At 42.6% G+C, this 12,082-nt stretch overlaps 1 protein-coding gene across 1 annotated transcript in view; it reads right to left on the bottom strand.

Moving 5' to 3' along the window:
• The window catches only part of LOC116791720 (multiple epidermal growth factor-like domains protein 6), a 193,129-nt gene extending 181,657 nt beyond the window's left edge, over nt 1-11,472 (bottom strand). Inside the window, exon 1 of the mRNA XM_032697995.1 lies at nt 11,329-11,472. Within this exon, the coding sequence (XP_032553886.1) occupies nt 11,329-11,414 (86 nt within the window). The 5' untranslated portion in view covers nt 11,415-11,472. The remainder of the gene's footprint in view (nt 1-11,328) is intronic.
• Between the last annotated feature and the right edge of the window lie 610 nt (nt 11,473-12,082).

The raw sequence follows: 12,082 nt of genomic DNA, 5'->3' as shown, positions 1-12,082 counted from the left end.
CAGACAAGTCTTTCCCCAAATTTCAGTCTGAGACCTCTCTTCAAGCCAAAGAGTGATCAAGTAACACACACTGTCACACTTGTTTCCTCTGTCAGTCGACACAGGTACAAACACCAGCCTGTGCTACAAAACCAGGGGGGGTAGCTCTAATAAGAGAGAACAGTTCCAGCCCAACAGCTGCCTGGCAGTTAGTTCTCATCAGCTACACTGGATATTGTTAATATCTCATTCAAGATTTATGGTACTTTTTATCTCGGAGGCTCCCTATTATGTCTGAACACCACACAAAGTAGCCTGGCTAATAATAGAGCACATCTTTCATCCACAGGTCTTCAAGTAGTTTACAAATATCATTAAATTAAGCCTGTGCAGAACAGGAAAATACTATAACCATGATCAATTTTACTGCTGAGCTGAATACATGGAAGAAACCCTGCCTAGATCAAATCCACTCCACAATATTCCCTGTACTCTACAGAGACCAGTGGTCCTGCCAAGCCCAGAGAATGGGAAATTCAGCCAGGTCTCCCAAAGGTACCACAGCTCCCAGGGAAATGCCTGGGATCTTACTTCAGGGAAAAGAAGTCCTTTGCCCAACAAGGACACTTCAGTAGAGAAACAAATGAGATTTAAAAACAGAGCCAACCACCCCCTCAGGAATTCAGGTAGCCAATGTAAAGGATGTCACAAAAAAGTCCACAACTGTGTGCTCCACTTGTCCTATCACAACCATGGAAAGACAGTAAAGAGTCCATTTGTACTAGAAAACCTTGTCTGACAGAAGTTAGTTTCCTGAACTAGAATGTTTCTTGCTCCCAGGCTTTAGAGAAACTGCTCATCTCCATCATATTAAACCACACTGCCAGTGAACATCCCCCCATGTTCTTCCTTCTCCAAAGCAGAGTCTAATTTCTATATTGCTCTGTATTTCCCATTCCTTGGGTCTGCCCTGCCTGTAGCTCCCAACACCCTGAAGGAGAATAGAAGACAGTCACAGCACAGTTTCAGATTGCCATAAGTTCCTCCAGAAACCAGCCTTCCTCCACATTCCCATGCCACTTCCATCACTAAGCAATCCTTCCCATGTGTTCCAGCCACCCCTTCCCTTTGGAATGACCTCCCCATTTAACAGATTCAGCTGAAGTTCAGAGCCATTGTTCCCAAGCCATTCTTAGCCCAAAGTCTGCCATTTGTTTCCCATCTGAAGAAGATCTTAGTGTACCCAAAATCTTGCCTGTCTTTTTTTTTTTTGTTCCATTACGTCAGTTGGTCTAATAAAACCCTCTCCTTACTTAGCAACCATGTCTCACTTAGCAGGCTTTTTAAAATGACTCTCCCTCCAGTGAATAGAACATCATGTTCTGATAATTCATGCATATCTCCTTTTATTAGAATTGCCTAAAATTTCCCAGATAAAGGTACATTCATATGCATCACTCTTCCATAAATAAAAGGGAGAAGCTGACAATTGTTGTAATGACATATTGGGCCCATCGCATAAGTTCCTTCTCATGTGATATTGCCATGTTTCCAGGAATAGCTGTGTTGACTTCTAGGATATGGTTAATAGGAACAAATGGCACTCACAGAGCAAAACAGGCCAGCAGCAGAATCATATATTTATTAAGATTTATTCAAAGTAAGCCATTCCTCCTAGATGCCCTTGGGATAATTTAAAGGCAGATATCAAAACCACTGATACACTATAATTAAATTTCAGCAATTGCATAACATGTAATCCTCTGCTGGCAAAGTTGGGAATCAAACATGCCCTCTCCAACCATTCACCATCTTCACAGCTCCCCCCACAGAGCCAACACAACAGTTTTTAAGCCATCTGACTTATTTGATACCTTACTTATTAACTTAAGGACAGTGACTTGAACAAGGCCACAGCTATTGAAAGCTATTGAAAGCTTTTGTACTATGGGATTCTGCTAATAGAGGCCATCCAAGGCTAACCTGAAGCCTCAAGTGGATGTAATGGTGTATTTAGAGGGGAACAGCTCCATTTTTACTCCCGTGCCCTTTGCATTCAGAAAATACTTCTTAATGGGAGTTTAAGTGTTAAAACAAGCAAAACACTCAAATGCATATTATGGCCTATGATTTGATTGATACACCAGTCCCTTAAAACCTTTTTATCCTGATGCTCTCCGTTAGCCAAGGCTAACACGAAGGCTATTATTAGCTTGTCAGTCTGACTCAGGCAAGGCAGAAAGCTCTCTTAATATTTGCATTAGGAGACTGCCCTTTAAACAAAAGACACCCTACACACTTCCAGCTGAAGACTTGAGATTCTAATGAACAGATAATTAGACCAACATGAAGCAAGAGCAGCCTGGGCTAATCGTGTGGCTGTGGTGCCTGTGAACCACTGCACAACAGGAAAGTTCAGGGACAATTAAAAGCTTCTCCAGGCAGGATGTAAGTCATTCCTGTGTTTAGAATTTTGAAAAGAAAGGGAATAGCTCTACCATAGAATCACAGAATGATTTGAGTTGGAAGGGACCTTAAAGATCACCTAGTTCCAGCTCCCCTGCCATGGGCAGGGACACCTTCCACTACACCAGGCTGCTCCAAACCCTGTCCAACCTGGCCTTGGACACTTCCTTTTCTTGTTTCTCGGTTACAAACATACATCATATCTCTGTGACAGGGATATTTTCATTTTCTGTCTAACATGAGCCTGACACCTGGCTCTTGGAATGACAATTAAATTAAACCTCTCATTCTACCAACCCACTTTCTTCCAGCTCAATACAAGAAGCTAAAGTTAGGCAGATTTAACGGTAGTGAGAGAGCAAACACACATCAACATATCCCTAAAGGCTTCTTTCTACAGTGCAAACTTTAAATCAAAACCTTAATGAATAAGAAGCAAAGACTGATTTGTCTGTCTGATTTTAGGTCTTTCCACAGAGACTAAGTGAATGACACCACCTTCTACGCTAAGTCAGATGGCTGTTAACATCATCTTAAAAATGAGCTGTTGTAGCCTGTACTGCCTCAGCTGACAAATTTGCAGCCTGAACACTATTGATCTTCCCATAAAACAGTCAATAGATGAAACCTGTCATAAGAAGCAACTTGCTGGAATCCTGTATTTTCAAAACACTAATTGGTCAGTGCTTTTATGCCTTTATGCCGTTATTAAAAGTTTAGAAAAGCATAGTCTGCCTTTCCAGATTCAGTTTGACAACATCAAATAAGAACTCTCCTTAAGGAAACCAAGATTATAGTCAGGGCTAAATTCTCCACTGCTGTGATGACAAGTGTTTTTGCTCTAGAGACACACCGATGTTGATCAGAAAATAGTTGTACATTGGTACTATGGCTTTGGTTACAAACTTCTCAGGCCAGAAAATTGTCTGAATGCCCTCACAACTCCAACAACACGAGGAAAACATCCCCAGATCTCTAGAAAGGCGAGGTGGCCCCGTGCAGAAATGTGTGGCACCATAGAGGGGAAACAGCCAGTAACAGGATGTATGCAAACAAGATGTCAATTGAAAGTTTTCTATATATATAATCTCAATTGGAAAGGAGAAAAAAGCAAATTTTATTTCAACACAAAAAGGAAAGTCAAATTCAGAAATAGACCACAGAAACAAAAGGTCCAAAGAACAAGTTACATATATTTATTTATATAGATAAATTTTGTCTCTAGATGTACATTGCTTAATAGCAATATTAATTCAGAAAGCCTGGAACGACAGAAAAGGTTTTTCTTTTTTAAACTGCCAAACTCCCCTTTCTACCCTTAATCTATTTTAAGGCTCATTTCCCCACATTTCCCTGATAAAATTCATCAGCACTACCAGAGACAATTAGGACATCCCTCTCTCTTGACCACTAATCAATCCCTGCTCTCTCCTGATCCTGTATCAATATTTGTGATGTTTATATGCCCTCTGGGATGGGGATTGTAAGCACCAAGCTCATTTAGATTAGGTCTCATTATCACTGCTGTTCTCTGGCTCTGTGGATGAAGGTGCACCACAGAAGACTCTCCCCAGCCCACAGGTGACTAATGCACTGCTGTGTCTTATTCACATCCCCCTTGATTAGAGGGAGCAGCTAAAGAACAGGAGAGTCCCTCAGCCTTTGTGCACTGCATCCAGATGAAGAGCAGATCAATAGGAGATGATTAATTACACACTCAGCTATTATAACAACAATAAGATTTTTAGTTCTTACTGCTATCAAAGTGCAGCTCCTGTCGTTCAGCTCCTATTTAACCATCCTCCTCCCTCCCCCAAGACAGAATAATCTATTTTGGTTAGCAGGAAAAGCAGGAGATAAACATGCACATCCAGATCATTTTACTATGATTTGCCAAGTCATTTTTTCCCTTTTTTTTTTTTTTGCATTTAAAAAAAAGAAAATCACTCCCTGGTTTTAATAGTGTCATGTAGTCTCAGCCCCCTGCAACATCCATTTTTACAGTTTATTCTCCTTCATCCAGGAGAGGGTCAGCATCACTGCCAGTGACCAGGTCTGCAAAGCCTCAAGCAGCACCAACACACAGCTTTACAGACAATTTAAGGACCCTTGTCCCAAGGATCCATCTCTAATGTAATTAGAAAACCATCAAGGACATCACATATAATGCTAAGAAATAGCTTGCATGTTCTCATTGTTAACACAAGGCAAACAAATGTCCAAAGTATAGACAAAACTAAGCATTTCAACATTATAGAGGAAAGCATTGAGTAGCAACATCCATCTCTAGCTGAAATTTCTCATTCACTACACCCATGTCCCTTATCATTCCACTGCAGAAGGGTGTGTAACACAAGTTACCCCAGTAAATCTGTCAGGTACACACACCTGAGCTTCTTTTGGCAACAAGGCACAAAGGGACCTGATGCTAAAACATGAAAATAAAATAAATCACTAAAAGTGTCACACCACCTTGTCATAGGGAGAGAAAACTCATTTTGGTTCACAGCAAGTGCCCTGTTGTTTGACAATTAAATTAGTTAGAAGATAGCGAAATCCTCAGTTTCATTTGGGCAACCAGTATCTAAGAATTGTTCACTGCTTTTCTGGTGGTTGCTGGATTTTGACAGTTTTAAGCCAAAACGTCTATTTTGAAAGCTTATTTTTTGAATTAACATCTAATATATGTCAGAAAAATCCCTACATGCCAAGGTTTTACATGTTAAAATATTCCTCGTCTTTTACTCCTCTATAAACCTTGATACCACTGATGCAAATACCCATTTGATGGGGTTTTTTGTTTGGGTTGGGTTTTGTTTGTTTGCTTGTTGTTTCTTAAACATTAAGCAATTTCAGTAAAGCTCAATATTTTATGAAGTTAAGCCACATAAACATGGCAACTAACAAGTGTGCATTACTGGATTACTGTTCAAGGGTGGTAAATGGGGAGGGGGGAAAAACCTCAAACATTTTGATCTTTTGGATTAGAAACTTACATTGAAGTTCTAATTAACTCATAGATTCCTGATATTATTCTACAGACAAAGAGAAGGACAGGACTTGCCTCATGAACAATACAATTATAAGAGATAACTTTATGCAATAGTATTTTTCACCATTGATGATGCACCAGTCAGGCAGGAGAGCCCCAGCAATGACAAACACAAGGGTAACCACTGAAGAGTCTTCTAAGGGATAAAATGTATGAAAACTCATTTCCTATATGAGAATATTCTAACCTGAAAAGACCAAAGCGTTTCATATTTTGAGTGGATTTTTTTGTTATAAAAAAATACAAAGCACCTTATAACTCCTCTCCAGGCACAGCCCAAGATATTGTGATATATTTTCAATATTGAAGCAATTTGTGGACATAAAAACATGATCTGGGCATGGCATTCCCTACTCAACAACATTTTGTGCCACATTCTGCTCTGACTTTAGGGGAAAGCAAGATGTTTCTACTAAAGAACAGAAAATAAGAACATCAGCAGTGATTTAAAATAACATTCCCCTTTTCAAACTGAAGGGATCAAATATTCATCCACAGGTCAAAGGCACTGAAATACAGCTCAGTGTGGGCTCAGCTTGTGTACACATTAAAGCACACATCATCCTACACCAAAGGCAGAAATCTCAAGTTCACCTCAGGAACAATTAATGATTAGTTTTAAACCAAGACCAGCCTGGAATCCAAAGTATAGACCCAAGACTACATATGTTCAGTCCGTAATTTTAACATGCTTTGATTTCGCAGTAATGAAAGGAAATTTCTTTCTCCTCAGAAATAAATTGAAAGCAATAGATTTGAGAGAGAACATAAGCAATAACAGGCTCGAATTTCAGAGGAAGGAAATCTATTAACTGTGTTCAAAGAGAAGGTATTTAATTGGTGAATAACACAAGTCTGCAACATGGGCTGTTAACTCTCTGGGAGCCAAAGCATCGCTTCCATCACAGAAGGTTCTACTGACAAGTCATCCAAAGATGAAGTTTTGCATTACAGATGATCTCACCCCTCCTCACCAGGAGGTTTCTTCGAATTTATTAAAAATATTCCATGTTCTCTGTCATATCTAGATCATGGCATGCCTAGAACTAGGATAGATAAACAGCTCCAGACAAAAAACAATGCAGAAGAAAGAAGTCAAAGCAAAAAACAGGTAATTTTCCTAGAAATCAGCAATACTGCAAACGCACAGTATATGAACATTAAACTATTGCATAAATAACTAAACTATATCAACATTTCATAATGCAGAACAATTAAACCTCAAGAAACCTGACAAGTTCTTCCCTTTTAGTGGACACTTTCAAAGGGTAACTTGAGAAACTAAATCCCATTAAAACTGAAAAGCAGCAGGATCTTACCTACTTTAAATGTGCAGATTTAAGAATCATACAATGTATATATAAGCTACTGTGATTATGGGTAGCAAATTTCTGAGCCTCTTGGAAACAGTTTCTGATGTCTCTGATATAAAACCAAATATTTATAAAACTGGAAAATATTTCTAGTCAATCATGAGATCTTTGATAAATACAACAACTTCAGGCAATCACATTTTATGGTCCTGTCTTACAGCTATTTCAGAGTTTAGGAGAAAGTCTTGATCTCATTTTTCTCCAGAAGAGCAGGAAAATGTCATAAATCAGGAAAAGTACTATAGCAAGATGACACTCATTCATTATCTTTAAGTCTCTTGACAGCGAATATACCAGGGGGGGAAAAGAGGGGAAAAAAGAGCCTTTTACCATCTGTTAAAAGACTAAATTGAAAATTAATTTTCCTTTAGGAACTGTGAAACAGAAGCTTTAAGTGCAAAGTCTTGAAAAATGGGATTCTGTGCTCTAATGCTGACCAGCATGAGCTCTATCTGGTGGTAACACCCTGTAGTGCACAGGCTAAACAGACTATTTTTGTTCAGGGTGATGTTCACATTCACAAAGATGAGAAACACCTCAGACTTCAACTGCATATTAAAGGACTGGGGGGGGGAAGGGATGTGGAATCGAGGGCATGAAACTACCATAAACTTTGATGCCAAAGCATTTCAACCATGTTCCTAGAATCACATTTCCAAACACCAAAGGCTGGAGTAGCTGCTACTCAGGAGTAGTGAGGGTTTATTGCAACTTTACAGGTTCTGGGGAGGCAGAAATGGGAAGCAGTGCTTGAGGTTTAAGCTGAAAACAACTGGCAGTGACTCTGGGCTGCCAGCATCACTTTAAAGAGCTGATAAGACTTAATCTTAATGCAAGATGCAGACATAAATAAACTAGTGGCTCACTTTTATTATCAGGTGCTTATTTTCACTTTTAATTTTTTTTTTAAAGCGTCGAATCTCTGAACAGAAGATAACCCATTGAAAGAAATGGAAGGAGATTCTACTACATTACTGATTTCAGTAAAAAAACCAACCAAACAAACAAACTAGAAATACTTTAAGCCCCTATTTAATGCTGGGAATACAAACTTTCCTCACACCTGCAAATTGGCATCACCACAGGTGAAAATACAGTGTATTGGCTAATACACTGAGATAATTTCTCACCAAGAAATTACTACACAACCTACTTTTCACATCATTTAGACAGTATTATGACACAACTCCAGGCTCCAAGTTCAAGCTGTATCACCATATACTTCATAGAAGCATTTGTGTTACTTTGTTTTCTGCATTGCATTCCAACATATTCAAATTGTGCAATTTGTTTCACTGTAGCAATCAAAACCCAGAGGCATCTCTTCGTATGGAAATGCTTTGTACAACAGCAGCAGTTTAACCTAAAATATGTTCCAGCCCTCAAGAAAAGTGGACCTCACCTTTCTTAATTATTCCTTAAAAGGTATCTTTATTTATGTCACCTGGAAGTAGTGGCCACAGCCACATCTGTTTGCACTGAATCCTGTATCATTCCAGCCCAACAACTGGTACAGCTGAAAGGCCAAGTTTCCTGGAGTGCTGCAAGTGCAGATAAACATCTGAATGCAAGATTTTGCTTTTGGGAACGTGATTTATCTGGAGAAACACAAGAAATCCTACAGTGCCCTGTAGAATTGAAGAAGCTGGAAAACAGTTACTCAGCCAGGAATTCAGCTCTACATCCAGGTGCTCCTTGGAATGCAACCAGATTTACTTGTTTATGGATAAAGTGAAAATATGCAGCTGCAACATGTGAGCAGTAAAGAAAAACCCTAAACAAAACAGTTTTACTGCAAGATTGTGACTGGCTCCTCTAAGACCAAAGCAGCCCTTTCAGATGTCATCCTGGACCTGCAAAACCACAGAGCGAGTCAAGGGGCTCAGAAAAGCCAGGAACAAAGCTTGTCTCATGGCTTTTTCAAAGAAGCCTCACTCATGTCACCTGGGAATTCATTCTTGAGCCCAGTCCTAACCATGGAAGGTAATATTTATTACACAAAGGATGTTCCTTGCACATACCTCATAACCACTCCTGCCTCTTGCTCTGTCCTATACCACTAACTATGAGCAGATATTTGTACTGCTCAAACTCCTAGTGGAATATTTCTCTAAGAGAGGGTTTACCACTTCTGACAGCAGCTCAAGCCCTCTCCTCTTAGCTCCTATTCCTGCAACTCAAGCCCCCTACTCTCACTTCCCGTTTCTGAACCGTCCCACAACCACCCCGGAATTCCATGAAGCATGATGCTGAGAGTGAACCCAATGCTGGATAACCACACATGACATCTACACTGTCATTTACATACCCCAGTTTTGGCCTACAGAGTTTTGGCTCACTGTTAAAAATGTACTTTTTATAAGAGATGGTTATTCCTCATTTCGAGGCCCAAATACACTTTCCAACGAAAATGGCATATTTGTTATCTGGTCCTTCCAGTGTTCTCCAAAGTTCTAACACAAGATCATCAAGGGCTAATTGTCTGGAAATGTAATTGATGGAAATAACCAGTCATCCTGTAATCTGTTCTACATTAAATCTCCTCAGGGGGCTTGGAAGCAGAACACCAACATCTACACAGATCCCTCGCATTTCTAGCTAGGAGTGAGCACTCAAGTTAGCAGCAGAACAAAAACAATTATGAAGAATATCCTGTATAGCCTCAGCCACATAAGATCTCAATCAAAACAACAGCAAAGAACATACTCAGAGTGCTGTGTTCCAAGGGATACATTTGTTGTTCTTATTCCATTGACTGCAGATGACCAATGTCAAAAGAACAAACCAGAATTACTAGAAAAAGACAATTCATGAAAAGAGTCCTCTTGGACATTCCACTGTTTCTCGGTGAAAGCTGGCAGGCTAAGGAGTCATGACTGAGTATTTCTGTTTACATCGAAGGTAAAGTCCCTAAATAGCATAAAATAAGTTTGGAGTAATACTTATTCTTGCCACAGCTCAGGGAAAGCAGTAAGAATGGCAGCAACTTCAGGAATATGCCTCTTGGGAGAAGCACTCAAGGCTCTGCCACAGGTCTGTGGGTCTGGGTGGGTGTTTGTGATTGCTACTGGCAAACAGTGCACTGCTGCTCCCAGTGACTTCAGCCCATCCTCACACAGCACCCTTTCCAGAAGGGAATGTTTCCTGCATTCTTTCAGTGACACTATCTTGAAAAAGGTAAAAGCAAACAGAAATTGTTTGGAGGCAAATCACAGCTAACAGCACCTCCAGCTTCAAAAGTGCAGAATCATAGTTATTACTGATGTCAAATGCAAACAGATTAATGTAGGCCAATGCTATTCTTCCTCCTAATAGAGTAATTGCTCAGAAAGAGAGCAAGAGGACGTCTGAAAGAAACACAGAGCACTTTTAACAAAGGAAAATGCTTTACCACAGAATGAACTTAACTTCTCTAAACACTGTGATGGATACTTTGTGCTCCAGCAAAATGGAGTAATATAAACCACCTTAAAAGCACTTCTGCTGAATACATATTTACATGGTATTACAGAGAAAACCAATGAGCAATAGGCTTGGAAATCTCGATTTTCTGACAGAAGAAATAACTACATTGAAAGCAAATCATGAAAGGGTGGGATGAAGTTGATGAAGTAAAAAAAAAAAAAACAGGAAGAGGTTAGAAATTAGGGTATACACAGACTGAAGGCTGTTGTCAGGTTGCTTTGAGGGGGAAGCAAGGGACACGACATTCCTTAAAAACACAAGAGCCTCGCAGAGAAAAGGTACACAAAGCAGGAAACAGTTTCCAGAAACGTTCAATTTCGACGAGCACAAACTTTAACCACAGATTTTGCGCACGCTGCCGGCTACCCTGGTTTGGAATTTGATCAGAAAACTACATCTAGACACAAATGTTACGCCGCATTTGCAACAAAGGCCATTTGTTGCTCACGCCATGCAAAAACACCTCACAGAAACTTCCCCCCGCACCCGCACGCATGTGGCCCCGGCTCCTTTGTGTGCGCTCACCGCTGCGGGAGGATGCTCCCCGCGCTCCCACCTCTCCCGCTCCCCGTCTCTTTTCTTCCCTCCTGCATTTACATTTGTTACTCTGCTCTCCCCTCCTCGATTCACATTTGTTACTCTGATCTCCCTCCAGCTGCTCTCCCCCGGGTAGAGCCCAGCGTGCCCCTGGCAGGGCTCAGCTCTGCTCTCGCTCGTCAAACGGGAAGGCAGGAGCAGACCCGGGGATGCCGACGCGCTCCCCGGAGCTCCCTTCAGATCCCACATCAAAGGCGAGCCCGCCCGGGCAGCCTCGCAAGTGCCCACCCAAAGCAGCTCCGCGGGTCAGCGCCCTGCGCTGCGGGCACCGCGCTGAGTTGGGGCGCTCCCACCCAAACTTTCTTTGGGGCCGCAGGACCCGCCCGCAGGCACAAAGGCGGCGTGTCCCGGTGGTGCTGCCCCCTCCCCGAGCCCCCAGACCCCCGGCACACTCACATGCCCCGCTGCAGCCGCGGCTCCGCGGCCGCGCTCGCCAGAGCCCAGCACAGGAACGGGCACAGGAGCGCCGGCCCCGCTCCCATCGCGCTGCCGGAGGGGAAAGTGAGGATGGAACGGCCGCGGCAGCTCCGACAGCACCCGCAGCAGCAATAGCCCCGCCGCCCCCGGCCCCCAAATCATTTAAAGCGGCGGCGAGACGCGCCACTGATGGGGCGGCCCCGGCCCGCCCCCGGCCCGCCCCCGCCGGGGCTGTCCCGGGGCTCCCGCTCCGCCCCGAGCTCCGAGACCATGGGAGATGCTTCTGCTCTGCGCTGCCCGTGTCCTCACAGCCCCCCCTGCAATGTCCCCTCATCCCCCTACTGTAAAGGGAGTTCCCTCCTGCTCCACATCCCTCCGGGCGCGGCGCAGAGGAGGGGTTGGTTTGCACTGAGTAGGACGCGAAGGGACTTGCAAACTCATGCTCGTGCCCGTCGCCAGTTCCTGGGGAGGAACGTGGGAGGAAAGGGCGTGAAGCCGTGTCAGGCGAGGGTTAGGGTGGGTGTTAGGAAAAGAGTCTTCACCCCGAGGGTGGTCGGGCACTGGAACAGGCTCCCCAGGGCAGTGGTCCCTGCACCAAGCCTGGCAGAGCTCAGTAAGTGTTCAAACAATGCTCTCGGGCACATGGTGTGAATCTTGCTATAGTCCTGGTCACGGGTAGGAGTTTGGCTTCAATGATCCTTGTGGGTCCCTTCCAACTCAGGATATTCTATGT

Source organism: Chiroxiphia lanceolata, chromosome 10 (assembly GCF_009829145.1).
Source record: "Chiroxiphia lanceolata isolate bChiLan1 chromosome 10, bChiLan1.pri, whole genome shotgun sequence".
NCBI classification, from domain to species: Eukaryota; Metazoa; Chordata; class Aves; order Passeriformes; family Pipridae; genus Chiroxiphia; species Chiroxiphia lanceolata.
This window is presented reverse-complemented; position numbering and strand designations above follow the sequence as displayed.